This window comes from Erythrolamprus reginae, chromosome 2 (genome assembly GCF_031021105.1).
Source record: "Erythrolamprus reginae isolate rEryReg1 chromosome 2, rEryReg1.hap1, whole genome shotgun sequence".
In the NCBI taxonomy this organism is placed as follows: domain Eukaryota; kingdom Metazoa; phylum Chordata; class Lepidosauria; order Squamata; family Dipsadidae; genus Erythrolamprus; species Erythrolamprus reginae.
Window position 1 is genome coordinate 79973035 of NC_091951.1, and position 26502 is coordinate 79999536.

Consider the following 26502-nt stretch of genomic DNA (forward strand, 5'->3'; position numbering starts at 1 on the left):
AAATATCTCTGCACTGGCTCTCTTGGCCAAGAAACTGAGATGAACACCACCCCAGACGTCTACTTTTATATTTAATACAGTATATTCAGTGATGGGCTCCTACGGGAATGGTCAGGAATGCAGTTCCAGTAGGAAAATTTGGGGCTCCACCCCAGAGCACCGAATTTGCACTGAAAGATGTTGAAACAAAATGCATAAGCCACGCCCACAGTGTGGTAGTAAAAATTTTGGTAGCCCATCACTGAGTACATTGCATGTAAGGTCATTGACTATTGCAATAAATCTCTCTTGTAACATGGCATCAAGATTCTAAACAAGGATTCATTGATCTGAATATTTACCATTATTTATTTATTTTTAAAACCCTCAAATGACCGCTTGACTGACATTTATTTCTAGGTACTAGTTTGGATCTGATATTTCCTCCCATAAAAATCAATCCAATCTCAGATGTTTTTTCAGAAAGCATTATATTTATTGAAGGCATTTAACAATTAAAATTCATCCTTTTTGGTGCTACCAGTTAATTCAGTCGGTATATCTGGAAGCATTCAGATAGTATTGCTATTGAACTTTAGGCATTTCCCCACTCCTCTTTTTATGTTAGTATTTGTTTGAACTTAAACAGTTTTTAACTATCATTTTATTTTATTCTCAAATTGTTACTGTCAAAGAGGGATGTTTTAAACATGCAAATAATGTAAATAAATGATACATATGGTTTTATTCTGGATTTTAAATTGCTTTTAAGTTGTTCTTTTTAGATGTTCTAATATTAATACTGTATGTCTTGTTCTCTTTGGTTGTGAGCTGCCCAGCGTCCTTAGGGAGTTGGGCGGCATACAAATTGAACTAAACAAATAAATAATAAATAAAAGAATCCCATCATACTCAGAACTAAGATGTCGGAGAGACGATAAGAAGTTAATCCATATATTTCACTTACAGTCACATGTTTAATTGCCCACCTCAAGAAATGCAATGCGCGTGGTTGTTGTTTTCCTTCAGTTTTACTCCATCGTGCTGCAGTGTAGTTTGTATGCTGTAGGCATTCAGCATTTTTATTTCATTTTATCTCCAGTCAATCTGACATAATTTTTTCCTTGCAGCCAAAACTTCAGAGATCCAGAAATCAAATGCGTATGTGTGTCCACTGTACAAGACAAGTGAACGCAAAGGAGTCCTTTCCACAACTGGCCATTCAACTAACTTTGTCATTGCAATGAAGTTGTTAACCAGCCAGCCAGTCCAGCATTGGATCAAGCGAGGAGTTGCTCTACTTTGTCAACTGGATGACTAATTAATGTAGAACTCAAACCAGATGAGACTAATTACTCCATTTTCATATCTTTCCCTAGAACAAAGCACTTTCTAAATATTTTGATAATTTAGACTTTCAAACTGGTAAAATATTTTACAATAAACTGAACCCATTCTTGTTTATTGGTGTTCTTTCTTCTGTTCTTTTATAAGAAAAGAATTTAATGTACAAAATATCTTTTTATTCCACCATAATTCATGTTGAAGTTGTTGAAAAATAAATTTCCTATAGCTCAAACATGTTGTTGCTTGATTTGATCTGTGCTGCTTTCTGCTTTCTGGACAACTCTTCTGCTTTTTTGGAGGGTGACAGACTCTGGAAGGTTAGATTAAAATTGTTAACCCTTCGTCTCCAGCTGGGCAGAATATCCTCAGAGCACCATTCTCTTGCAGCCACGTTTTTCACCTTTTGTGCGTATGGTTTTTTTAAAATATGAAACCATTCCTCTTTGCTACTGATGTGTGCAGGGCACATATTTTTACCTACTAGAATTAGTGCTTGGTCATATTGTGGAAAGAGTTGCTGTGATAGCATAATCAATAATACAGTATGTGTTGTGTGTTGGGGCATCATTAAAATATGAAACTAGCAGGCATCACAGAAAAAGCAAGAAGTCGTTTTTTATTCATGGACTGTTTTAGAACAGTAGCCTTGTTCTTGCAACATGCTTAACTGGAGTGCAAGGACAGAGTAGCACTATTTAATGGAAAATAAACTTGCCCTTCCAAGTTCTGTGATTGAGAGAATATCCTAGAACAGGGGTAGGCAACATTGGTTCTTCTTTGACTTGTGGACTTCAACTCCCAGAATTCCTGATATGTGGTTTTCACCTGTATGATACTACAAAAATGCATGACGAGGAAGGTGAGGATGACATTTTATAACTGTAGCCCTCATTATGGGGACCACACCCATCCACAGGTGCTACTATGATCACTGGTGATAGTCCCTTAATTGAGCCTTCCGTTACATGGCTCTCCGGCTACGCATGTCTATTAGCTGTTCAGCACCTGAATCCAATGAGGAGAGGCTATCGGACAGGCTGTTTACTAAATCCCCTGGGCTGTCTGCCAGGTCCTGTGGTCTATCTGCCAACTCCTCTGAACTATCTGCCTCATCCTCTGGGCTGTCTGCCACGTTTTCCTGGCTGTCAGCCAGGATTTCGCAATCACTTTGTGATGCATCTCTCACATATGTGGGGGCAACAGCTGGCCCAGGCCCAAACACAACAACATTTGAACTGAACTCTCTCCCCAAAATCAGTTCATATACAATCCTCTACATTGCTATAAAGCACTGTGAAGCAGTATATAAGTCTAAGTACTATTTCTATTGCCAAGAATAAACATTGATTTCTTGGCTCATGAGTGAATCAATGTCCTTCATGGTTTTTTTTATATATGAATAACTTCCCAGGTTTTTGCTGCTCCTTTAATTTTATGCCATGAATTTAGAAATTTCCTGAAATGAATTAAATTTTCCTAACAGTCTGATTTTAAAATGTCTGTTCTTTGGATACTTTTTGTTATTTATACACCTGGCTCATTTGCTGACCCTCATTTAATTCATATGTCTTGTTTGCAAGAGAGAATGTCTTACAGTCAGATATTTATAGTGAGTTATTAATGGCTGCAATGATGCAATGACCCCAGGATCATTTTTCAATACATCAAACATCACATTTTGGTTTTGACACTTGCTTAGAGTGAGCAGTCTGTGTTTCAAATGTGGGAGAAAGGTGAGGAAAATGTGTGTTGTCATTATAAAAAGTCCGTTCTCCCAAAGCTTTGCTTCCTAAGCTATTTCTAAATAATACAAGTTAAATGTTGGCATTTCTGGAATGTTGTTTTTTACTATACCAGGCATAACACCAGTGTGTGCGCGCATTTGCATGTTTTGCTTTTTATGTGTTAGCCTTCCAAAGAGAAAAAGTGTTTTGTGATTTTCCTGTATCCTATAAGCTTTGCTTAATAATTTTAAACACTTTATAAAAATATTTATACATTTATTTTGATGCAGCCAAATAAAAATGTGTCTCAATACCATTGATTTTAATGGGGGGAAATAAGTGAAAACAATGCCAATTAAAATGCTCCACTTTGGCTTAATTCTCTCACTAATTCTGTTATTATGGTTGTAAGCCATTTTAATATACAACAGAGTGTTTCGTAAACAGTAATAGACTATTAAATGAAATGTCAGTGATTTTTTTTTGCAAGGAAACATCTGCATTGCAAATGATATTTCATGTTTGTTAATAAAATCAAGGTGCTCTGCATCTCTTTCCATTCAGTCTATGCAGCTTTCAGCTGAACTGTTGCTTTATGTTGTACATGACCCAGCACTTTCTTGACCCATATAGCAAATATGAGCAGAGTGAGGAAGGGCATTGCAAAAGAGATCTCAGTAGGAACATGTTGAGCTTAGCAAGGGTGGGGGTACTAAAGATAGCAGAATGATGCGTGAGGAAACATTGAGCCCACAAACTATGGGTTCCTTGGCACAGGCATGTGCTCAGAAAGAAGAGCGAAAATAAATCCTGTTCCACATTGTGAGTCCCTCAACTTAATGCTCAAAAAGAGATTGAGACAGGATGGCTAAGAATTCAATTGTTGTTGCTTTTTATCATTATACATTTCTGTGTCTCTAGCTATTAATATTTCTAGAAGGTGCAACATAATATTTAACCCCACCTCATTCTGTAATTTAAGATATGTGGTTTTCACCTGTATGATACTACAAAAATGCACGATGAAGAAGCCGAGGATGACATCCCTTTGCAGCTTGTCATTCAGCAAAACCTCCACGACATATGCGGGAGCAAGACGGTGATTACTGCAAAGAGTGACAGGTGTGCCTGGCCTTTGATATCGTGTTTCTAGCATTTATTAAAATGTTTCTTGGGACAGGAACTATGTCATTTTTTGAAATGGATGGTTTCACAGAATGCTGTGCAACTGTTCCCAGACTATTGTTATAGGCTTGTCATTTCCATATTTTGTATGTTTGTGTGATGATTTTTTGTATCTTTAGGACAATACATATTTTTATTTATAAATGTGGCTGATACCCATTTAATATGAAAAAAGCTCTCCGTCCCAAAAAGATTGACATAAACGTATAAATTATAAAGTAGCTATTGTGTTTTATTTTCCATTATAATGCCAATTACGTTTTTTAGCTTTTTATGTTCTGTTTTTGTTTATAATGTTTTATTAAAGGAAAGTATTGATCTTTTTCTGCCTCCCTTTAGAGAAGGGTAGACAGCAATTTCACACTTGGGGATAAACTTCCTACTCTGGTAGCCAAGATCTATATGATTAATGATAAAGAAGTGACTGGTTATTTCATCAGAGGGACAGACTTCCCCCCCTTTTTTATTTAGGTTTTAAATTTCTTTTTTTATTGTTAAATAGGTTCATTAATCTTGTTTTATTCTCAGTTTGTAGGGGGGGGGGATACCAAAACTTGGTATTGGGCAACCTGTAATCAAAATTTGACAAATTGATCTCTGATGGCTTTGGGTACTGCAGTAAATAAATAAATGAAAAGTAAGGCACAGGGGGGGGGCATGAACTGCTTGTCACCCAGCTCCTGTCTATGGGACTATTTTATTTTAATTGAATAGACAGTTACTAAATGCTGTTTTCCTAAGCATTACCATATTTAATTACAATGAGGAAAGGGTAGGCATCCCCCCCTTTTAAATAATTTCTATCATCCAGTCCCCAATGCCTTATTCTGGAATATTGTGAACTCTTAATCAGTAGGAAATGTCAATTTTCCTGTTTTATTTTCTCCCACAGTGATAAATTCCTGTGACTTAACTTTCTTCAGAATTAATAGGCCCAGAAGAGGAAGACACAACTTGCTCCAGGCCAAGCCCATCATGGTGGCTACTTCCCCAAAGCCCCGATGTTCAGTAAAGTCCAAACAAAATAACATTAGAATTCACGTTCTTTAACTTTTATTACAATAGGATTACTCTCCAATTACATATTTAACATACTCTCCAATTACATATTTGCCCTTTTGTTGGGCAAACAATGACACTTTGATTCAAACTTTGAAAATCCTTTAGGAGCCATTCCTGAGACTTTTTAAGAGCAAAGAAGAAATAGTAAGAGTCACTAATGCAATGGAATGCAATATTTCCATTCAATGAGAGAAAAGGAAGAAGAATGTAACATGAGTTGTTTAATGGAAGGAAGACCAAACATACAGAGTAGAGCCCTGAATTCAATGAGATAAAGACAAAGTTGAGAGAAAAGAGAGGAAAATAGGGGAAGTTGTGCTAAGTGATTTATATAGTTTTCAGCCATAGAAAGCAGAAAGAGAAACTTATGAGCTCTTTGTGACATAATCAATAAAGGCAGAAATTGACAAACTGTGGCTTTCACATGCACATACATACATGCTAAATACCTTTAAACTAGTCCTTTACCCAACTAGACAGGCCTGCAAAAATCCTAGTGCTTAAGGATATCAAATGGGACAGGAAGGAAATATTTCCTACAACTAGTGAGTTGGGTAGTTTCGCTTGACCGTAGCATTCAGGTTGGACAGGTTGGAGTCTAATTCTCCATAGCCCAGAGAAAGAAGAGCAAGTCACATCAATAGCTCTCACTAAACTTCCAAATCAGTGGCTATTGGCATGTCTGTCAGATACAATTACCATGAGGATACAAAAGAATAAAAGTGCAGGTGACATTTCAACTCTAGCAGTTAAAAGTACAGGTAACTATCAAGACAAGTAACTCAAGTCAAAGAGTTTGGTAAACTATTTTCAATTCCAGAATATCCCAGAAGCTTATTCACTAGATGTGTAGGAACTGGTTTTTCTTGCATGAAGTACCAATACATTAAATATACAAATTAAATATTTTCTCTTTTTTTCACCATTTTTTACAGTTTGAAATTCAGTGTAGTATGAGAATATTTCTGGCTTACTTGACTTTTTTTTCAATGCTAATGCATTCTGTTTGCAGCTTTTGTTTCACCACAAGTCCAGATTACAGAAAGATCATCGCTGCCATTCGGACAGTTAAGTAAATAGATTCAAATTTCTTGGGAATTTATAAAAATATGTAAATGATCTCAATTAGTTGATCTCAACCCTCATGTGCGGAGGAATTAAAAGTAGCATTTGCAGGTGTGAGGCAGACTTTTATTATTTTAACAAAGAGTTTGTTACTTATTATTAAAACAAAGTGGTCTTTTATTTTATTTTATTTTTTTATTTTATTTATTCATTTGTCCAATACACAAATACATAGGAAGAAAAATAGACATGTAGTAATATATATAAGGGTAAAGTGAACTTAGAGGAGAGGATATATGAAAGAAAGAAAATATATATGATAAGTGAGAGAAAGGAAAGACAATTGGACAGGGGACGAAAGGCACACCAGTGCACTTATGTATGCCCCTTACTGGCCTCTTAGGAACCTGGAGAGGTCAATCATGGAGAGTCTAAGGGAGAAATGTTGGGGGTTAGGGGTTGACACAATTGAGTCCGGCAATGAGTTCCACGCTTCGATAACTCGATTGTTGAAATCATATTTTTTACAGTCAAGTTTGGAGCGGTTCGTATTAAGTTTGAATCTGCTGCGTGCTCTTGTGTTGTTGCGGTTGAAGCTGAAGTAGTCATTGATCGGTAGGACGTTGCAGCATATGATCTTGTGGGCAATACTCAAATCGCGTTTTAGGCGCCGTAGTTCTAGGCTTTCTAGGCCCATGATTGTTAGTCTATTTTCGTAGGATATTCTGTTTCGAGTGGAGGAGTGAAGGGCTCTTCTGGTGAAATATCTTCGGACATTTTCAAGGGTGTTGATGTCTGAGATGTGGTATGGGTTCCAGACAGAGTTTAAAGAGTTTGAGTTTAAAGAGTATAAATTGTAAATCTTTCATATTCATAACAGGTGAAGAAGAGTCTTTACTTATGTTGATGAGGAATGGATCTGCTTTTCAGGAAGTAGACTCCCAAGGCTGGCTTCCTCTTCATGAAGCAGCGGTACAACCCAACAAGAATATTCTAGAAATTGCTTTGAAAGGTAATGTCCCTTTGAGGACTATGTGTGATTCTTGTCAATTTCATATGGTATTATTCAAACAAAACACTCTCTTTCAGCCTCACACCCGACTGTCTGGCAACAGAAGAGCCTGAAAGGAGAAAGTCCTCTGTTTCTAGCTGTGGACAAATGTCTTATGAAAAATGTAAATGTTCTGCTAATCAATGGATTTGATCCTGATACTAAGAATGAAGATGAAGATTCAGCTTTAATTATGGGTAAACCAAATTATATTGTTTGGCTGACAATAATTAAACATTCCCAGTTATAAAATAATGATAGCTTGCATTGATTGAGAGTGGTTTTTCCATGCCAAATATAAGTATCTACTTGCCTATATGAGAAGATATTTTCTGCCTAGTGATTCATAATTCAAAAAACACAATTTTTCTAAATGTGAATGAAGAACAGCACTGTGAAATGTTTATCTCTTCCTTTTTAAAAGAAACCCTGAAGAACAGATTTATTTTAAAGTTCAGCACTTCATTTTGCTATGTGATTCTTTTAATCATATACAAGCAACTTGTGAGACTGCTGAACAAAGGTTTAGTTTGATATGCTCAGTGGAGATTGAAGAGTTTAATAGCTGAGAGTTAAATGAAATTTTCAAATGCTGCTTTTCATATTTTACAGCAATTAAACATGGATCATATGAAATTGTTTCCTTATTGATCCAATTTGGTGCCAATGCCAATCTACAGTGTATCAACCAAAGGACAGCTTTACACGAAGCAGCCAGATTAGGCTTGAAAGATATGGTGGAACTACTGCTTTGGTCCAAAGCAGATCCAGATCCACGAAGTTCATATGGGCTCACGCCTCTAGCATTGGCAGCACAGAATGGGCATACAGAAATTCTGGAACTCCTCCTGCGTAAAGGTGAGACATTTGTTGGGGATCAAGGGAAAGGGAGGGTTTTGCCTTCTCTTTCTACTCAAGATCCCCATGGACAATTGGTGGGCCAGTGTGTGACACAGAATGCTGGACCCGATGGGCTTTGGCCAGATTCAGCATGACTCTTCTTATGTTATTATGTTTTTATGACATTCTATATAAAAGCTTCAGTGTGAAATGTACTGCTCTACAGAGCAATTCTAATTCCTTGATATCAATAATGTAGTGATTTTATGTTGATGTAAACTAAACAGATAAACATATTATTTTTAAGATTTATTATTAAAAGTTTTTTGCTGTTTTCACAATAGGTGCCAACATCCTTTCTCAAGCATCAGATTCTGCATCTATATTATTTGAGGCTGCTGGAGGAGGAAACCCAGATTCCATCTCTCTCCTACTAGAATATGGAGCTGATGCCAATGTACCAAAGCAATCTGGTCACCTTCCTATCCATAGAGCTGCTTATAGAGGTCATTTCTTGTGAGTTAGAATATACTGATTTCATTTATGGAACTGGGGTGAGGGGCAGAGAGAGGGAGGGAAAGTATTCTACTTTGTGGTTTATCATTTATTTTATTTTATTTATTTATTTATTCTTTGTCCAATATACAATACATATGGAAGAGAATAGACATTAAGTAATATATATAACGATAGAAAGTAAAAAGAAGAGAAGTAGATGGGAGGGAGAGAATATATATGATATAAGAGATAAGGAGAGAATATATATGATATATGAGATAAGGAAAGACAATTGGACAGGGGACGATAGGCACATCAGTGCACTTATGTACGCCCCTTACTGGCCTCTTAGGAACCTGGAGAGGTCAATCGTGGAGAGTCTAAGGGAGAAGTGTTGGGGGTTGGGAGTTGACACTATTGAGTCCGGTAATGAGAGAAATGTTTCTTTATTGCTCGTCAAATCCTGAGTTACTAGATAGAAAAGCCTTTTGCATCTTCAAAAACTATGTAGAAAAAGCTTTTGTAGTTTTCCATTCATTGTTGGGCTGCTGACATTGTCCTTTCTACCCATCTGTGAAAGGAAGTCCATTCTCTTCATTTCACTGTCCTAGTCCTATGACATAAAAAAGTCAAGCCAATTGTCAGGGAGTTTTTGTATCTGTTTGACATCATTACAAGTAACATACATTCTTTATGTTTTATGTGAATATTAATATTCTGTTGGTGTTAGAACAGTCTTCCACAGCTAGGTTTGTGAATATAGAAGAATATAGACCTGAACAGACGGGATCAATACCATTTTGTTTCTTTTGGACTGCCCTTACTGTAGCACCTTAAGGAATTTATTCTTCTTTATAAAATTACTTGAAATAATCAGTTTGCAATTCTCCCATCTTATTATTTGCTGATAGGGGTTTTTTGAGAATTTTTCCCCACTGAAATTCTTGTCTTTTTCTCTTGCAGAAGCTTACAACTGTTGCCTCTTTATGGTGATCTCATTGCCTTTTCCAGTAGGAAGCAATGAAGTATGTTTTATCTGTTTTATGTTTGTCTTATTGCTAGGGCTTTACGGATTTTGATTCCGGTCACAGATTTCAGTGCCATAAAGGAGAGTGGAATCAGCCCACTTCACTCGGCGGCAGCAGGAGGACACGCTCAGTGTCTTGAGTTTCTACTCAAATCTGGGTTTGATGCTAATTTTATGTTGCATCGAAGAATTCAGAAAAACTACGACGACGAGAGGAAGTCAGCACTGTATTTTGCGGTCTCTAATGGGGATATTGAGTCCGCTCGTTTGCTCTTGGATGCCGGAGCCCTCCCAAATCAAGACCCCATTAATTGCCTCCAAGTGGCCTTGAGAATGGGCAACTATGAACTCATCAGTCTCCTGCTTCGCCATGGAGCCAACGTGAATTACTTTTGTAGAGTCAATACTACCCATTTTCCATCGGCTCTACAGTACACACTGAAAGATGAAGTCCTGTTAAGGATGTTGCTGAATTATGGATACAATGTTTCCCGCTGTTTTGATTGTCCTCATGGAGACAGCAAGCATTCCAAATATTTATTTGAAGGATGGACCTCAACTGTTATCAAAGACACAATGGTAAGTACATGTACTTCCTTTTTTTAAAAAACTTTTTTTTTGTAAAAATATGTTTATTGGTTGTATACATTAAAAACAGGGTACAGAAAAATAAAGGGAATATATATAATGCACATTCTAGCAATTATAGTTTACTTATATAGCATGCGTGATTGGGGAAGGAGAGGGAAAGAAAGGTAAGTACTTCCTGGGGGAGATTAATCCTTCCTTTATATGCTGATTACTGCTTATGAATTGCTCAGTATTTAAGTGCTGGTGGGATCTGTTTGGTTTTTCAAAATTGAAAAGGATCATACATAATCTTTGAAAAATGAGCAGAGACATTCTCTTGATAAATGGCAAGTGTTTAGTTATTTCAAAATTGAAACTGAATTGTATTAGATATATGTAGCTATTTTGCTTCATTTTGCTGCTGATTTAGATTGGGATGCATCAGGCACTTTATAATATAAGGCGTTAAATGTGTGTTTTCGTGTTATTGTCGTTTCAGTTCTGTGAAGTGATTACACTGTCATGGTTAAGACACCTGTCTGGGAAGATAGTGCGAGTGATGCTAGACTATGTAGACCATATTAGAATATGCTCTAAACTTCAAGATACTCTTCGAGAACAAAAACTGTGGCCGGAAATCAATGCAATTTTGTGTAAGTATCAAAGTTATAGTATGTAAAGATAATTGACACAATGCACTCTAATTTTCAAATTGATGGATCCATTTTTATGTGCCATGAAGTCAATCTCTCTCTCTCTCTCTCTCACACACACACATACATATATGTATCCCATGACAATATGTTCCTGACATGATATTTCAGGTCTTCCAGCATTGTGCTGCCTGCCAGTATAACTGAGTGCATCTACCTTGCATAATTTTCAAATTAGTAGCTGCATTATTTGGAAAACTATTTTCACTACTATATATGGCTAGAGTAAACCTATCAAAAGGTTTCATTTTGGTAAATATAAAACAATTTGAATTATTTAAGAAATACTTTCTACATTGTATTTTGACAGTCAATATCTCCCCGTTACTAAATATGACTATTTTTTTTAACTTCACTGAAGCAGAGAGCACAATAATCTACTGATTCACAGCATTAAAAAACCTTTACACAGAGCAATCTCTTTAATTACTACATACAAGGGTTTAGTAAGAAGTACAGTAGTACCTCTAGATACGAGCTGCTCTACATGCGAGTATTTCAAGATACGAGCCACAAGGGGAGAGACATTTCTGTTCTAGTTCTGAGCTCAAATTCGGGATACGAGCCGAGCGTCCACTAGGTGGTGCAAGAATCCTTGCTTTTGGTTATCTCGGAGGGGAAAAACAACTTGTTCCAGATACGAGTTGCCTTGAGATACAAGCTCCCTTATGGAACGAATTATGCTCGTATCTAGGGGTACTACTGTACTTACTTTTATGCCTCAGCATTGAAAGTGCTAAGGCATTGAAGAAAGTAGTATCTTCTAAAATATCTTCTAGATCTATTTTCCTCATATAATTTTATCATTTCAATTACTAGAGTTAAAACAATTTAAAATGTGCCACATTAAATAAAGAACACATTGAGCGCAAATACCATCCTATGATGGATGAAGATCCCATACTAAATGTATTATATAACATACCAATCAGACTTGTATCCAATTTCTGGATGTAAGTACTTGTGGCAGGAGTTAACTCATGCTTTATCCCAAGGGCCTACCAGTGCCAAAACACAACTCCTCTGGGCTCACAACAATCAATCAAATAAATTATAATAAAATCAATAAAAGATAAAACATCAAATATTAGAAGTGTAATGAAGTAAGGAGTCTCATTCTGCTTTGCCAAAAGCCTATGTGAAGACCAGACCTTCACAGCTCTGCTAAACTATAATAGTTAGGGGTGGGGGGAACAGAATCCACATCAGAGCAAATCTGAGCAACTATATCCATCAGATTGTCTCAATAATCCTCACAGTGAACCAACAGATATTGAGAGACTCTCCCTACCCAAGAGGGACCAGGTTAATACAGTGGTACCTCGACATACGAGTTTAATTTGTTCCAGACCCGAGCTCGTAAGTTGATCAACTCGCATCTCGAACGAATGCCTTTAGACTTTGTTTTTCGCGCCGAGATAACTAGAAGCAAGGAGATTCTTGTGCCACCTAGTGGAAACTTGGCTCGTATCCCGAATTTGAGCTCGGGTGTCGAACAGAAATTTCGCTCACATCGCGGCTCTTAACTTGGAATACTCACATGTGGAGCAGCTCGTATCTAGAGGTACCACTGTAATCTGAACAGGAAGATGTGATTATTCTCTTTCCATGTTTCCTGTCACTTTTATCTCTTCATCCAGCTTACTTATGAGTTAGAAACAGATGTAGGAGTGGATAATTCATTTTACAAAACCTGTTATTTTGTTTTCAGCAAACACACGTCCTTTGCAACATCTCTGCCGTCTGAGAATCCGAAAATGCTTAGGCCGTTTACGTCTGCGCTGTCCTGTCTTCCTGACATTTCTGCCATTACCAAACCGTTTGAAAGAATATATCCTCTATAAGGAGTATGACTTCTACGGGCAAGGACATATAAAAGGAACCTACTAAGTCAAATGCATAAAAGTGCAATTGGAAGATAATCCTATATATAAATGAACATGTTTAAAATAGAATTCTAGTTGGTACTAATAAGTCTGCTTGCTTTATACTAGAGTACAAAAAAGTACTTTGATGCACAGTTAATGCACCAAAACACCATCAAACCTCAATGCCGTTTTGATTTATGGCATTTTCATTTGCATAGATACATGAACCATGTTAATTTGAAATATCTAACAAAATGTAACTTATGTAACAACGCTCAAATGATGTACTCTGGGAGCTGATGTCCCCAAACCTTGTGATACCCTATCTTCTCATTTCAATGGAAACCTCAATTGGTCTGGGAAACAGGGGTTATACTGAAATACACTATAGATTCTATCAGTGGACAGGGTTCTCCTTGGAACCCTCCCTCAGAATATGTTGTCTCACTGTTCATAGGCTCACAAAATCCACTGCAATTATCTTTCCACCTAAACATTGAAAACAGTTTCTAAGGGATTAGCAAGAGTTAAATCCAACAGGCTCAGGCTCAACCCTGACAAGACGGCCTGGCTGGGGGTTTTGCCACCCAAGGACAACACCATCTGTCCTTCCATCTCTCAGGAAAGGGGAAACTTCTGACACCCTCTTGAGAAGGTCCACAACTTGGGAATCCTCCTCAATCCACAGCTGAGGTTGGAACAAGAGGGACACAGGTAAATCCGTAAACCTATTTGGACAGGGGATGTCTCCTCACAGTCACTCATGCCCTCATCATCTCGAGGCTCGATTATTGCAATGAGCTCTACATGGGGCTACCTTTAAAAAATGTTCGGAGACTGCAGTTAGTCCAAAATGCAGCCGCACACGCCGTCTTGGGTATACCCAAGTATACCAGAGTCCTCAGAGGGACGGCATAGAAATCCAATTAATAAATACCAAGGTACACCCATACATTGCCATCACTCTGTGAGCGGCGTTGGCTACCAATTGGTCTCCGAATGCAATTTAAAGTGTTATAAAGCCATACGTGGCTTAGGACCAGATTACTTACCAGACCATCTCCTGCCTCAAATATCCCAGCAGCCGGTCAGATCCCACAGAATCAGCCTTTTCCAGGTCTCGTCAGCCAATGTCACCTGGTGGGGCCTAGGGAAAGGGCCTTCTCTGTGGCAGCTCCAGTCCTTTGTAATCAGCTCCCCCTGGAGATTCACACTTCCCCGACCCTTCCAGCCTTTCGAAAGGTTTTAAAAGCACACCTTTGTCAGCAGGCCTGGGACTGTCGAGCATGGACATTCTGCTCTAGCCAATAGTATGATTGAGATTGGGAGGAGTTTGGCTGAATATTTGGGATTTTTAGATTTGGGTTTTAAGGCTGAGGTTATAATTTTATACCAGTTGTTTGTATTATTCTTTACACCGTCCTGAGTCCCCTGGAGAAGGCAGCCAAGAAATTTGATAAACAAATAATAAATAAATAGTGTGCCCTTTGCTCGTAAGTGCACACATTGGACTGAAATAATTGTATGCTGTTTTAACACATTTTCAAGGACAAGCAAGGCTTAACTATACTGCCTAATCTTGATTTTTTTTCTTTACAAATACATGTACTGAATATTCCTTTCAGAAAAAAAAATTGCATGTGTAAGGGACGTTGATTGGCACAAAGAAAGTAGGTTATGTATACACTTATGGAAGGTATTTTGGTTTAGTACTTGCATTTTTAAGCAAGACATCTTGTGTATCTCTTAAAAATTATATTTAAGTTTTAAACTTTGGCTTTCCAAGTTGTCTTGGATTATGTATTTTTGCTATTCAGAGATCCTTTAATAGACCTAGGTTTTTACTCCCCACATCCAGTACCTTATGAATGATTCTTGACAACTGTATCTTTTCTTTTATGTACGCTGAGAGCATATACACCTAAGACAAATTCCTTGTGTGTCCAAGCATACGTGGCCAATAAATAATTCTATTCTATTTCTATTTTAAAGATGCAATTTAAAATCATATAATATACTTTTTTATTGAAGGAATATTTATTGCAACTTCAAAAATATTGTTTTACAATCCCAAAAGATTTTCTTTGAAAAGTATTGTATGTATTTCTATTTTCTTTTTTGTGTATTGCAAATATGTCAATGTATATATTTTCTTGATTATGCTTTTTAAAACAAATTAATAAAAATTACTTAAACGATATTGCACTGAAAAGGAGTATTGTAAACGGAGTATGTATTTCCAAAATAACTGAGTTCATTTACATTACAGGTATAATGAAAATTTGTATATATATATATATATATGTAGATTGTTCTGAGTTCGGGTTTTGCCCTGTGTAATGTTTTGCATGTCTATGCGACGTTTCGGCGAAATCACATTCACCATCATCAGGCTGGAGTTCCAATCTTTGTGTTTTTGCAAATGAATATTAGCAACTGACATTTCTTCTTAGCATGTAGTGTGGGGGTGGAGATTTGCTTTGAATGTAGCAAATAGATTGGGTGACTATGCTTCCGTGATCTGATTGGTTGGTGTAATCATGGTTATAGAAGGAATGGCATGAAGATTATGAAGTGTTTTGTTTAAGTCTGATTTCCAAATATAAAATTCTAAAATCATAATAATTAAAGGATTGACATATTGATTATAATGAAGTGTTTATTTTGTTTAAGGCTGGTTTCCAAATCTCTGGCAGGCGCGAGGTATCATCCCTTTTATTTAAACAAAAAGATCTTTTTTCAATTTCGATAGCTTCTAGAGAGATTCTTTTATATAAATTCTCTGTTTTGTGGAGTAATTTAGTTTTTTCAAAGTCAATTTCGTGCCCTGTTCTTTTAATGTGCTGGACAAGGGAGGAGGTCTTCTCCTGTTTCTTGACTGCATTCATATGTTCTGCCATGCGCTGGCTCACTCTTCGGTTAGTTTGTCCAATGTATGTGGCTGCACATGTTTTGCAAGGGATTTCATAGATTCCTTGGTATTCTAATTGGATTTTATCTTTGGGGCTCCTTAGGATATTAGATATTTTTTGGTTAGTGCAAAATGAGGTTTTGATGTTATGTTTTTGTAGAATTTTACTAATTTTATCCGTGGTGCCTTTGATGTAAGGAAGGATGGTGGTGCCATTGTCCTGTTCTTGATCTTGTTTTTTGGGGGGTGTCTCTTTATTGATTAGGTTTGTTATTGTTTTCTCTTTGAATCCATTAGAAATTAGTACATCTTTGAGTTTGTTCAATTCAGTTTTTAAGTGCTCATGGTCAGCTAAGCGTTTGGTTCTGGTGATGAGAGTTTTGGCCACTGAGGTGATTTGTGCGGGGTGGTGGTGTGAGTGTGCATTTAGATAACGGTTGGTATGGGTTTTCTTTTGGTAAATAGTATGTCCTAGGCTGCCATTGGGTTTTTTATAGACCAGTACATCTAGAAAGGGAAGTTGATCATTGATTTCTGTTTCCATAGTAAACTGTATTTTGGGGTGTAGGCTGTTGAGATGAGTGAGGAAATTGTCTAGTTTTTCTTTACCATTTACGAAAACAAATATATATATATATATATATATATATAGAGAGAGAGAGAGTTACTGTATTTGACATAGAAAAAACAAAATATTTGAAAAATATATCAAATTGTATTGTCACAAGCATCGCTTCATCTTGTCTAAGAAACTGCAACCACTAGTTAAACATACAATTTTCACCAAACATAAAATTCTTCTATATTCTAATCAAATAAAAATAGGACACCAGCTTTAGTTAGTTTTGCTTTATTAAGTACAAGAAATGAATCGCTATTATATGGATATTCTTTCATTACTTACAGATTTAAAATGAATTTCACAAAGGTATTTTGAAATATGTTTCCAATATATGATGTGCTTTGAAGAACAAATGCTAAATATTTACATAAATATTGTACAAAAGCATCCTCTAAAATTGACTGGATTTTGCTGAAATCTTTCCCAAATTGTTACATTAGTATCAAGATTTTACTTTGCAATTGACAATATTGAGCAGACAATCACTAAATATTAATACAAATATTAAGAGAAATTAAGAGTTTTAACTAACTTTCAATTTAAAAATCACAATCACTGAAACAAGACTAAATCTTTACTTTCTGATTAGCTCACTGTATTATAAAAGCCACCCTAATTTTTTTGTACAAACATCTTGGCTAGTTTACAGATTTCATTATGGAACATTATTTCCTGTTACATGACGGATGATTAGTCCTACACCATGGGATGATCTCTGACTGCCTGACAATATCCATGCATGAAATAGAAAAATATGTCCCTTTGTGCAATTCAATTTCCCCAGGAGTTTGAAGGACATTATGCTACACAGGAGGCAAAAGTTTTGTTCAAGCAAAAGTGTGCTTAGTTAGCCCATTTGTAGAAAGGAAGTGATTTCAGTTATTGATGAAAAATGAAATAAACAGGGTAATAATTTCTTTGAAATATCACAAATAGCAATCCTGATTTTTAAAAAATGAATCCTATAAAATTAGTTGACTGTCTCTGGCTTACAATACATGCAAAATAAGTTTCTATAGCTCATCAGAGATGAATATCTTATTCAAAGAAATATAGCAATTTTAACTTGAATGTTGTCCTTAGAAATATGATTCAGGACAGAAGGCAACTTAGAAACACAACTGCCAAGTTGATTTGTGCCTTGACCGCATAACCATATACTTGTATATGCAAAAGCAAATCTCACTCAGTTCAGTGGAGTTTACCTTCAAAAGAATGAGAACAGAACTACTGACTCCTAAGTCTATCTGCTGGTTCCAAGCAATAAACCAATCAGATTGTAAAGCCAAATCATACTTTTTTTCCCCTTACTCAGAGAACATTACCGCTAGAAAATCTAATATGGGAATTAGAGCTCCTGAATACAATCCATACAAGTAACTGCAAAGAACTCCAGAGGAGTAGCCCGTGAACCGTTTTATAATAAAGATCATTTGGTATTATTCACATTATAATACATCTTTACAGAGAATATACAATCAGTTTAAAATGAACTGGTGATTTACTTTACATTTATGGTTTCATAGTATTATGTGGCTTAAACATAGCTTTAAACCGTGGATAAACCATTGCAACAGTTATTGCCAAATTTGAGTGAGGTGGCCTAAAATAGAACTGAATATGATTGCATATCTGCAATTTTATACTCAAGTTGAAACATAAGAAAATATTTCAAAAACTGGCATGAGACTTCTAATGTACAATCACGGCTCCTCTTTTATTTCTTAGGGTCTCCAAATATCTTCTAAGGTAAAAGTAAAGGTTCCACTTGCACATATGTACCGTTTCTCATTCTAGGGGGCAGTGCTCATTTTTCAAAGCTGAAGAGCCAGCACTGTCCAAAGACATCTCCATGGTCATGTGGCTGGCATGACGAAACAACGAATGCGTACAGAGCACTGTTATCTTTCCACCAAAGGTTTAATTTTACATGCTTTCAAACTGCTAGGTTAGCAGGAGCTGGGGCCAGTAACGGGAGCTCACTGTTATGTGGCACTAGGGATTTAAACTGTCCAACCGATGAACTTTCTGAGCGACAAGCTCATCATCATAGCCACTCAGCCACCGCATCAGTAGAAACATCTTCTACTCCCTTGCAATTAGGAACAAAGAACAAACATCCCTGCTTGATCTCAAAAGATTTTCCAGTGCGGGTTAATTGGCCATCAACAGTTTTCTTCCTCCAAAGTCTGTAATCTGCCTCCAATTTCCATACAATTTCTGCTTGCAGATTTCAATATAAAAGTGGTCAATCTTACAGTATCTATGGTATATTCATACTGGAATGAAAAATCATTCCAGTAATACTACATTTCTTTGTAATACTACATTTCTCACGAATCAACAAGCTGATATAGAATTACAAGTACCTGCCTGATTTTTCTCAAGATTTAGCAAATATGTGCAATTTGTATGTATTTCTATCACATGTGGATTTAGGTAAATATGACGATAGTTTTTCCATGCAATTGATTCTATCACCAACATAAACTCAAACTTTTGCTAATGAGAAGACACTTACAAAACCTGATTCCAATAATCATGTCAATTCTGTTAGAAGTTTATGCACTTTATTCTCATCTAGACATTTAAAAACCAATTTGTATAATGTTACAAATATACACAGTGCATTGATACTCCAAAGTACTTTCCAGTGTTTGGTTGAATGTCTTTGCCATAAAAGTGCTCTATGGATACAGAGGAGAAGCCAAGATCACTACCAGCCAGTACAATTTCAAGTAAAAATAATATTCTCATATTTCATCTTAAAACAATATTGGAGTGACATTAATTTCCTTGAACTCACACACTCTATAGACATAGCACATGCTTATCAAAAGCATTAATTAAAAGTTATCAGGTTGCTTCCATTATTGGCTCAGCCATTTTTAGGAATCAAAATTGGCTTTTTGTTCAGATGCTAAGGACACTTTGAAGACTTAAGTGACTCAATTGTAAATTTTAGTATTTAAAAGTAGAACAAGGCTCTTTATTTTACTGCAGGAGACTAAAACAATTAACCTCTCTGAAAACAAAGAAAAGAAACCGAACATAAAGATTTTCTATCTACTTCTTAAGTTGCACAAGTTACTTTCTAAGTCATTATAACAGCTAGGTAATTGAAACAGAATAAGTTCTGTAATATCCAAATCTGCTACAGCCATGCTACATTTCTTTATGGTATGAGAACAAAAATTCATATTTACACTGAGTTATTTAAGAAAGATCAAACTTAATGAGTGAGAATTCAGAGTTGATCATGTAAAACAAATTTACATGACTTATTTTGTAAATTATAAATTGATATTTCAATTTATCATTTCAGACAAGAGGTTCAAAGGCTTGCACTGAAGGTGCTTCATGCATCAGATTCTTGCTTCTTCTTTCCATCTTCACCCAAATCACTGTCTTCTGATGGGCTATTGCTAAGAACTACAAACTGTCCTTCTCCAACACTCTGGTTGGATCGGCTAGAAGCAGCAATTAATCGACTTTGCTCTTCTAAATCCTGGGGAGGGAAAATACATTTACTGATTTATGCATAAGCTATGTGAGTATTACTTTAAACAGTAAATAATAAAGATATCAGTATTGGCAACTATTTACTAGTAAGTTACACACTACAAATAGTCCTTGTTTAATGGAAACAAGGCTAGGAAAGGATTACAAGAGAATAAATTACATTAATTGTAATGGATTAACATTAATTGGCTAGGAAAGAATTACAAGAGAATAGATACAAATTGGAAATACACATTGAAAGCGACTTGAGAGCGATATTTTAAATTAAAATTGGAATGCAACTTAGGTTATTGTACTATTGTTTTTAAGCAATAATATAGGTATATTGACTTCTATCGAAGGTATGTGTATATTCTGTAAGTTTCTGATATGGAGGAAATAAAAAATAAACTTTTACTGGAAAAAAAAGAAAAACTTCTACTTTAATCAAAAATCAGTATTGTGAAAAAAAGTAATTTCTCGTGTTTATTAAATAAAATGGCTATTTTTAAAGTTCAAAAATCCAGTTAAACTTTAATTAAATGCATACCTTTTCAATTTGTTTCTGTTTATTGAGCTGTTTTTGCTGTTTTTCCTTTTCTCTTTCTATTTCTTTCTGTTTTTCTGATGATTTTCGATCCTGAAATTTTTTAAAAGAACATGCCAAAGATCAAAATGTAACATTATTTTCATATAAAAGATTACTACTTTGTTTTGCCTGAAAAATTGCCTGAATATAGGTTTCCAAGTATTTTTTAAAAAAATATCATTACTTTTCAAAGTAAAGTGTTAAAAATCTTGGCTTTCACATCGTATCAGTATATCACATCAGCAATACAGCAGAAAAATGGACTAAACAGTAATTTAATTAAAAATTAAAAGACCAGGATGCTTACTCTGGCCCTGGGCTCAGGCTGCTGCTAATCATTGCCAGGTTGGTGGTAAATAAAGCTCTCCTCATCCGGGATTTGATCCTGGATGAGGAGGCCGACTTGACATGTGTGACCGAAACCTGGCTGGGCCCAAAGGGAGGAGTTCCTCTCTCTGAAATTTGCCCAGCCAGGTTTCGGATATGGCATCAGCCCCGACCCCAGGGAAGGGGGGGAGGAGTGGCTATGACAGCCAGTGAGAGCCTTTGCCTGCGTAGACTCATTGCTCCAGAGATTGCGGGTTGCGAGTCCTTCCTGGTGAAGTTGGACTTAGGGGTTCAGGTGGGCTTGTTACTCACATACCTGCCTCCCAGCTGCGTGTCAACAGCCCTGACTGTGCTGCTCGAGGACGTAGCCGGGCTGGCGGTAGGGTTCCCCAGACTTATTGTCTTGGGGGATTTTAACCTACCGTCGCTCGGTGAAACCTCTGGGCAAGCGCAGGAGTTCATGGCCACCATGACAGCCGTGGACCTGACTCAAGTAGTACAGGGTCCGACTCATGAGTGGGGGCACGCACCTGACATGGTATTCCTCTCTGAGCAACTGAGTAATGGTCTGAGACTAAGGGGCTTAGAAGTGTTGCCTTTGTCATGGTCAGACCATTTTCTATTGCGGCTTGACTTCATGGCTCCAATCCTTCCCCGCAGGGAGGCGGAACTGACTAGGAGGTTCCGCCCCAGATGCCTGATGGGCTTTCAGAGGGCGCTTGGGGTTATTCCAGATACACCCGTCCACAGTTCGGCAGAGTCTCTTGCTGAGGCCTGGAACAAGGCTGCAGCGGAGGCTCTTGACTGGATTGCGCCGCTGCTACCTTTCCACGGCACTAGACCCCATAGAGCATCATGGTTCAACGAGGAGCTCTGGGAGTTGAAACGCCAGAAGAGACGTCTAGAGAAGCAATGGAGGAAGAGTAAGTCTGAATCCGATTGAACACTTGTAAGAGCTCATATTAAGACTTACAAAGTGGCGCTCAAGGCGGGAAGATGCACGTATCATGCTGCATTGATTGCATCAGCGGAATCTTGCCCGGCCGCTCTGTTTAGGGTGACCCGCTCCCTTCTCAACCAGGGGGGAGTTTGGGAGCCCTTGCAGAGTAGTGCCAAGGACTTTAACATATTTTTCGCTGATAAAGTCGCTCGAATCTGGGCAGGCCTCGACTCCGATTAGATAGCAGAGTCGACTGACAATGAGTCAGTCGAGGTGACTGGGGCCCGTACTTGTCCACCTGTGGGAAGAGTTTGATCTGGTGACCATTTTTCGCATAACTCTTGCAGCATCCCCATGGTCACATGATCAAAATTCAGATGCTTGGTAACTGGTTCAAATTTAATGATGGTTGCAGTGTATCAGGGCCATGTGATCACCATTGAAAACCACCTGATAAGCAAAATCAATGAGAAAGCCAGATTCACTTAATAATCTTGTTACTAATTTAAAAGCTGCAGTGATTTTGTCAGTGCAACTGTAACTCAGAACAATCACCAGTTTTAAGTCAAGGACTGCCTGTATAATATTTCTTAAGGTCAAGACAGATATTTAAGAGTAAAAAAGATATTTTCTTTTGATCTTGTTTTAAGAATCAAGGGAGATTTGCCTACTCTCTGTTTTTGCCTTTATTTGCAGAAAGCTTAGCCAAACTATTTGCTTCTCAATATCTATTTGACACCCTTGGACTGGAACTGCTTGTGACTTGTAGGCACTGGTTGATAGTTTATTTGTGAGAATAGTTATTGGGTGAGAGAGTTCTGCAGTGGAATCTTTAATTTCTTTTTCATTTCATTGACTGTCAACAAAGTTAGCAACATAACCAAATACTTAATATCATCACACCTTTTTTTAAGAGATGGTGATGCATCAACAATAATTAAATAATTACTCTGAAAACCCTTTTTTTTTTGTTATTTCAAAGTTGAACAGGATTTGAGGTTGGACATTGAAACTTCACCAATTTGGGCAGATGTCAGGAGATATTGCAGGTGATCTTTAATTATATCATTTGATATCTATATAAACTACCACTATATTTTACTCCAAGTTAAAGACTTACCAATTCAGCATGCAATGCAATTTGTTTTGCAAGACCCACGGAATCACAAATCTAAATGAAGAAACAAATAGCTATTATCATAATCACTAAAAAAAATATGTTCATCTTCAAGGACAGTAAATCCTTGATTTAAGACTACTTGGGAGAAGCTTGTCTATTAAAACCAAAGATTCATGAAACAGCAAATGAATTTTTCAAACATAGAACTGCCATTAAAGGTGATTCTGACAACTACAGGTGCAGTGTAACTGCACACTGAAGAAAAACTGTAGCGGAGAGTCAACCAGAGGCTGAGGATCAGAGCCTGGAAGCATTAGAGACTGTGTTGACTCAGGAGCCAGAGGAACTTCCAGAGACAACAATGGTAAACTGTGAACCAGGGAAATTTGGTGTGTGGAATCTCAAGTCTGCTAAACTAAAGGTTTAACTGAACATAATTACAAAGAATGAACAAATTGGTCAATTATGGGAAGTTCTTGGTGCTCCCTGGTTGTGAGAAGACATTTTAGTACTCAATTAGGTAATTGACACTGATGATATTATACATTAAAGTTATCTAGTTGGGTAATGAAAATATTTGCAAGCAAGTAAGTAGAGACCACCAAGAACTCTAGAGGTTCTTTGCAAGCTGCTTCCTGCTGACTCCACCTGCAAAACCATCGGGGTAGGGGTGTTCTCTTCAAAGGATTTTCATATCCCTGATTTTTTTCAGCTTTGGAATAGTTTAAAATACAAGAACGTTAACTGAAGCATGATGCATGTACCTTTTCGCCTTCATTATTTGATTCAAATATGTAGCAGACTGAAGTTGGTCTACCATCTGCTCTTCCTGCTGATGTATGAAGCACAAATCCAAAAAGACGCTTGTTCTCCTGGTGTGTGGCATACAGAACTATATTTGGCAAAGGAAACTGTCCAGAGAGGAAACGAATTGTCACTGAATAACAGCAGTAAATGAAATTACAGAACTATACTTGTGAATTGTTAAAGTAAAAGCCAAAATAATTCATATTTATTTTTCAGGTCATTCTGACTCGCCCTACTGACTTCTCAGCAAAGACTTTCTAGTTATGTGCCATCAGCTCTTATGCTCTTACGCTAGTGTATTCTCAAAACCTTTCAAATTAAATTAGATTTTTACAACTATTAGCAGGAATTCCTTACATATTTTTCTAATTTACAAATACAAGCTTAGGGTTAGACCACCCACTTTTATAATGTGTAGTTTCAGGATAACTGAAAAACTGTTTGGGGAACTGGATAACCTATAATGTCAAGGACAATAAATAGAAAATAAACTTGGATGAAACTGAACAGTAACTAGGTTTCTGATGGTTAAGTAATTTGATTTTAAAAACTTACCCTGAGTCTTGTAACTTGTGTTTGTGGATCAATTAACCTAGAAAGGATAATTTCAGAAATGTATGAATATTTTAAAAAGACCAAAATGTATTAAGCGTTTGACAACGTTGCTTTACAAAAAGAATATACTTACTTTAAACAATCACACGTAACTAATAAATGTGATTCTGTCATTCTGAAAATGTTATGTATAGCTCGTGCTGCTAGTATTTGACGCATTGTTTCATAAACAACGTCAGGACTTTCATCTGACTTCACTTCCATAGATCCAAGGAATCTTATAATAAATAGCTGATGAAGGATAGAATCTAGAGCAAGAGCATAATAAATATATAATTTGAGTAACTTTTGAAATAAAGTTTTAGCTTTGGTTTTACAAAATATTAGCTATGTATATATCTCGTATATCAATATACAGTAAAATAAGTTATTTATTTAATTTATTGTAGCTATCTGCTCTAGCTTACTCTGTGCAGCTTTCAAAATATAATATTAATTTAAAACAATTAAAACCTAGACAAAAGAAAACAAGACAGAATAGACTAATAACAACCATTAAAAGAGAACACCACAGTCCCAACCCCACAAACACATTAACTTCTGGCCTGGGACTAGAGTCAGGTTTTAAGGACTTTATGAACTACAGAAAAGAGGGCAACCTCCATATGTCTGAAGCAATTCTGTCCCAGAGAGTGGGGGCCATGACAGAGAAGGCATACTTCCTAAAGTCTTTCATAATTTATTTCTTTAAAAATGCAATGTATAAGCGCTGATAAATGTCTATGGAGATTCTTAGTCATTCAGATCTACTAGATCTGTCACAACATTAATTACCCTTATTTTTGATTGAGAATAATTATTTTGTTCAATAAATATTAAAGTTAACTAAACTGGAAGCACTTTTGTGAGATAGTGGCTTGATAAAAGTAATCAAAGAAGGATAAGGTATGATTTTACAATACAATTTAGACACTTTTTTGTTAAACAAGCATAAAAACTAAGATTTGAAAGTTCTTCTTTCATTTCTTCCTACGCTTACTCTATAATTTAAGTTACATTTTGGTCATATCTTTATTTTCCTAGATTACTGCAAAGTTCTTTCACTGAAGTATTTATTGCACTTTTAGTGTTACTTCAAATACAACCCCGACCCCGGAGAAAATGGGAATCAAACAAATATCTATTTAATACTATAAAATCTATCCAATGCAATATGAAAACTGAATGAATTTTCTCAAGATAGACCAATAATTCATTAATACAAATCAATATAGAAATTTGTGAACTATCATTATAGGTAATTTAAACAGAATACAAAGTAGAATATTTCCACTTAATCTGAAGTAAGCAACCTAAGATAAGGTTAATTTAATATACCTATTCCATGTTTTATTATACAGAAACATTTTCCTGTGTACCTTCTTTAAGACATTCTGCTTAGGCTCCCAGCCAAATTATCAAAATATTATTTTAAATTAACAACCTGTTCTCAGCAAGATACAATACTACTCAATATATTTTACATTTACTTTAAGATTTGCTCTTACCTTCTGTTTCTGATTTGGTTCCACCAGACTCTCCAAAAGGATTTGTACGTCTGTCAAAAAACCCCAAAACCCTATTAAATCAATGTTTAACAGAATTGCATGTTACATTAAAAGTATAAATAATTGCATGTTACATTAAAAGCCGAACTTGCCCAGGAAGTTCATATACACCAGTGAATTTCCATAATTTCAAAATAATTTAAGATATATTATATAAAGAACTATATTTTAACAGGAAACAACTAAAGAAACTGTAAAAACTACTCATTACAAAATAATATGTACTGTAATATTGTTTGGAAAGTTATTTAATTTTATCTGCTTTTAAAAATATAATCATATACTACAAAGTTAATGACACTCATTAAAACCAAGAAACTGCATGTTCGCCTGATGTTAATATGTTACCATTTCAAATAGAGTTTTTTTGAAAGCACTGATGGGATATTAAACAAAATCAAGAGAGATATGGCTATGCTTAGCTCTCAGCAGAGCCATTATTACTCTTTTACATTATACGTGTGAAAATTTTCTAGGCTTCCAATACGTAAGCAAAGAAAAGCTTTATCAAAATATTTTTCGAATGAAGAAATTAAGATGATCCTTAAAAGACAAAAGGTCGCAATAGTATTTTAAATATATATATATTTAGTT

General features: G+C 36.2%; 3 protein-coding genes across 3 annotated transcripts in view; 2 read left to right on the forward strand and 1 right to left on the reverse strand.

Moving 5' to 3' along the window:
* The window catches only part of DNAH12 (dynein axonemal heavy chain 12), a 114719-nt gene extending 113161 nt beyond the window's left edge, over positions 1–1558 (forward strand). Inside the window, 1 exon segment of the mRNA XM_070738468.1 lies at positions 1110–1558. Coding sequence (XP_070594569.1) covers positions 1110–1300 — 191 coding nt within the window. The 3' untranslated portion in view covers positions 1301–1558.
* Positions 1559–7223: 5665 nt separating this feature from the next.
* Positions 7224–15127, forward strand: ASB14 (ankyrin repeat and SOCS box containing 14). Its single transcript, XM_070735758.1, has 7 exons — positions 7224–7374; positions 7452–7610; positions 8026–8271; positions 8598–8769; positions 9814–10357; positions 10848–11001; positions 12773–15127. Exons 1-7 carry the CDS (start codon positions 7263–7265, stop codon positions 12949–12951), a joined length of 1566 nt encoding a protein of 521 aa, XP_070591859.1. The 5' UTR covers positions 7224–7262; the 3' UTR covers positions 12952–15127.
* A 1547-nt stretch (positions 15128–16674) lies between these two features.
* The window catches only part of APPL1 (adaptor protein, phosphotyrosine interacting with PH domain and leucine zipper 1), a 56337-nt gene continuing 46509 nt past the window's right edge, over positions 16675–26502 (reverse strand). Inside the window, exons 16-22 of the mRNA XM_070738469.1 lie at positions 25849–25898; positions 24435–24609; positions 24302–24338; positions 23704–23850; positions 22940–22990; positions 20514–20603; positions 16675–19970 (exon numbers count right to left, since the gene is read on the reverse strand). Of these exons, the coding sequence (XP_070594570.1) occupies positions 19821–19970; positions 20514–20603; positions 22940–22990; positions 23704–23850; positions 24302–24338; positions 24435–24609; positions 25849–25898 (700 nt within the window). The 3' untranslated portion in view covers positions 16675–19820. The remainder of the gene's footprint in view (positions 19971–20513; positions 20604–22939; positions 22991–23703; positions 23851–24301; positions 24339–24434; positions 24610–25848; positions 25899–26502) is intronic.

Excerpts from the sequence above, each read along its gene's own strand:
- ASB14 (XM_070735758.1), top strand. The coding sequence starts at position 7,263 with ATGTTGATGAGGAATGGATCTGCTTTTCAGGAAGTAGACTCCCAAGGC. Across the intron at positions 7,375-7,451 it reads TCTAGAAATTGCTTTGAAAG|CCTCACACCCGACTGTCTGG; the intron begins GTAATGTCCCTT and ends ACTCTCTTTCAG. Across the intron at positions 8,272-8,597 it reads GGAACTCCTCCTGCGTAAAG|GTGCCAACATCCTTTCTCAA; the intron begins GTGAGACATTTG and ends TTTTCACAATAG.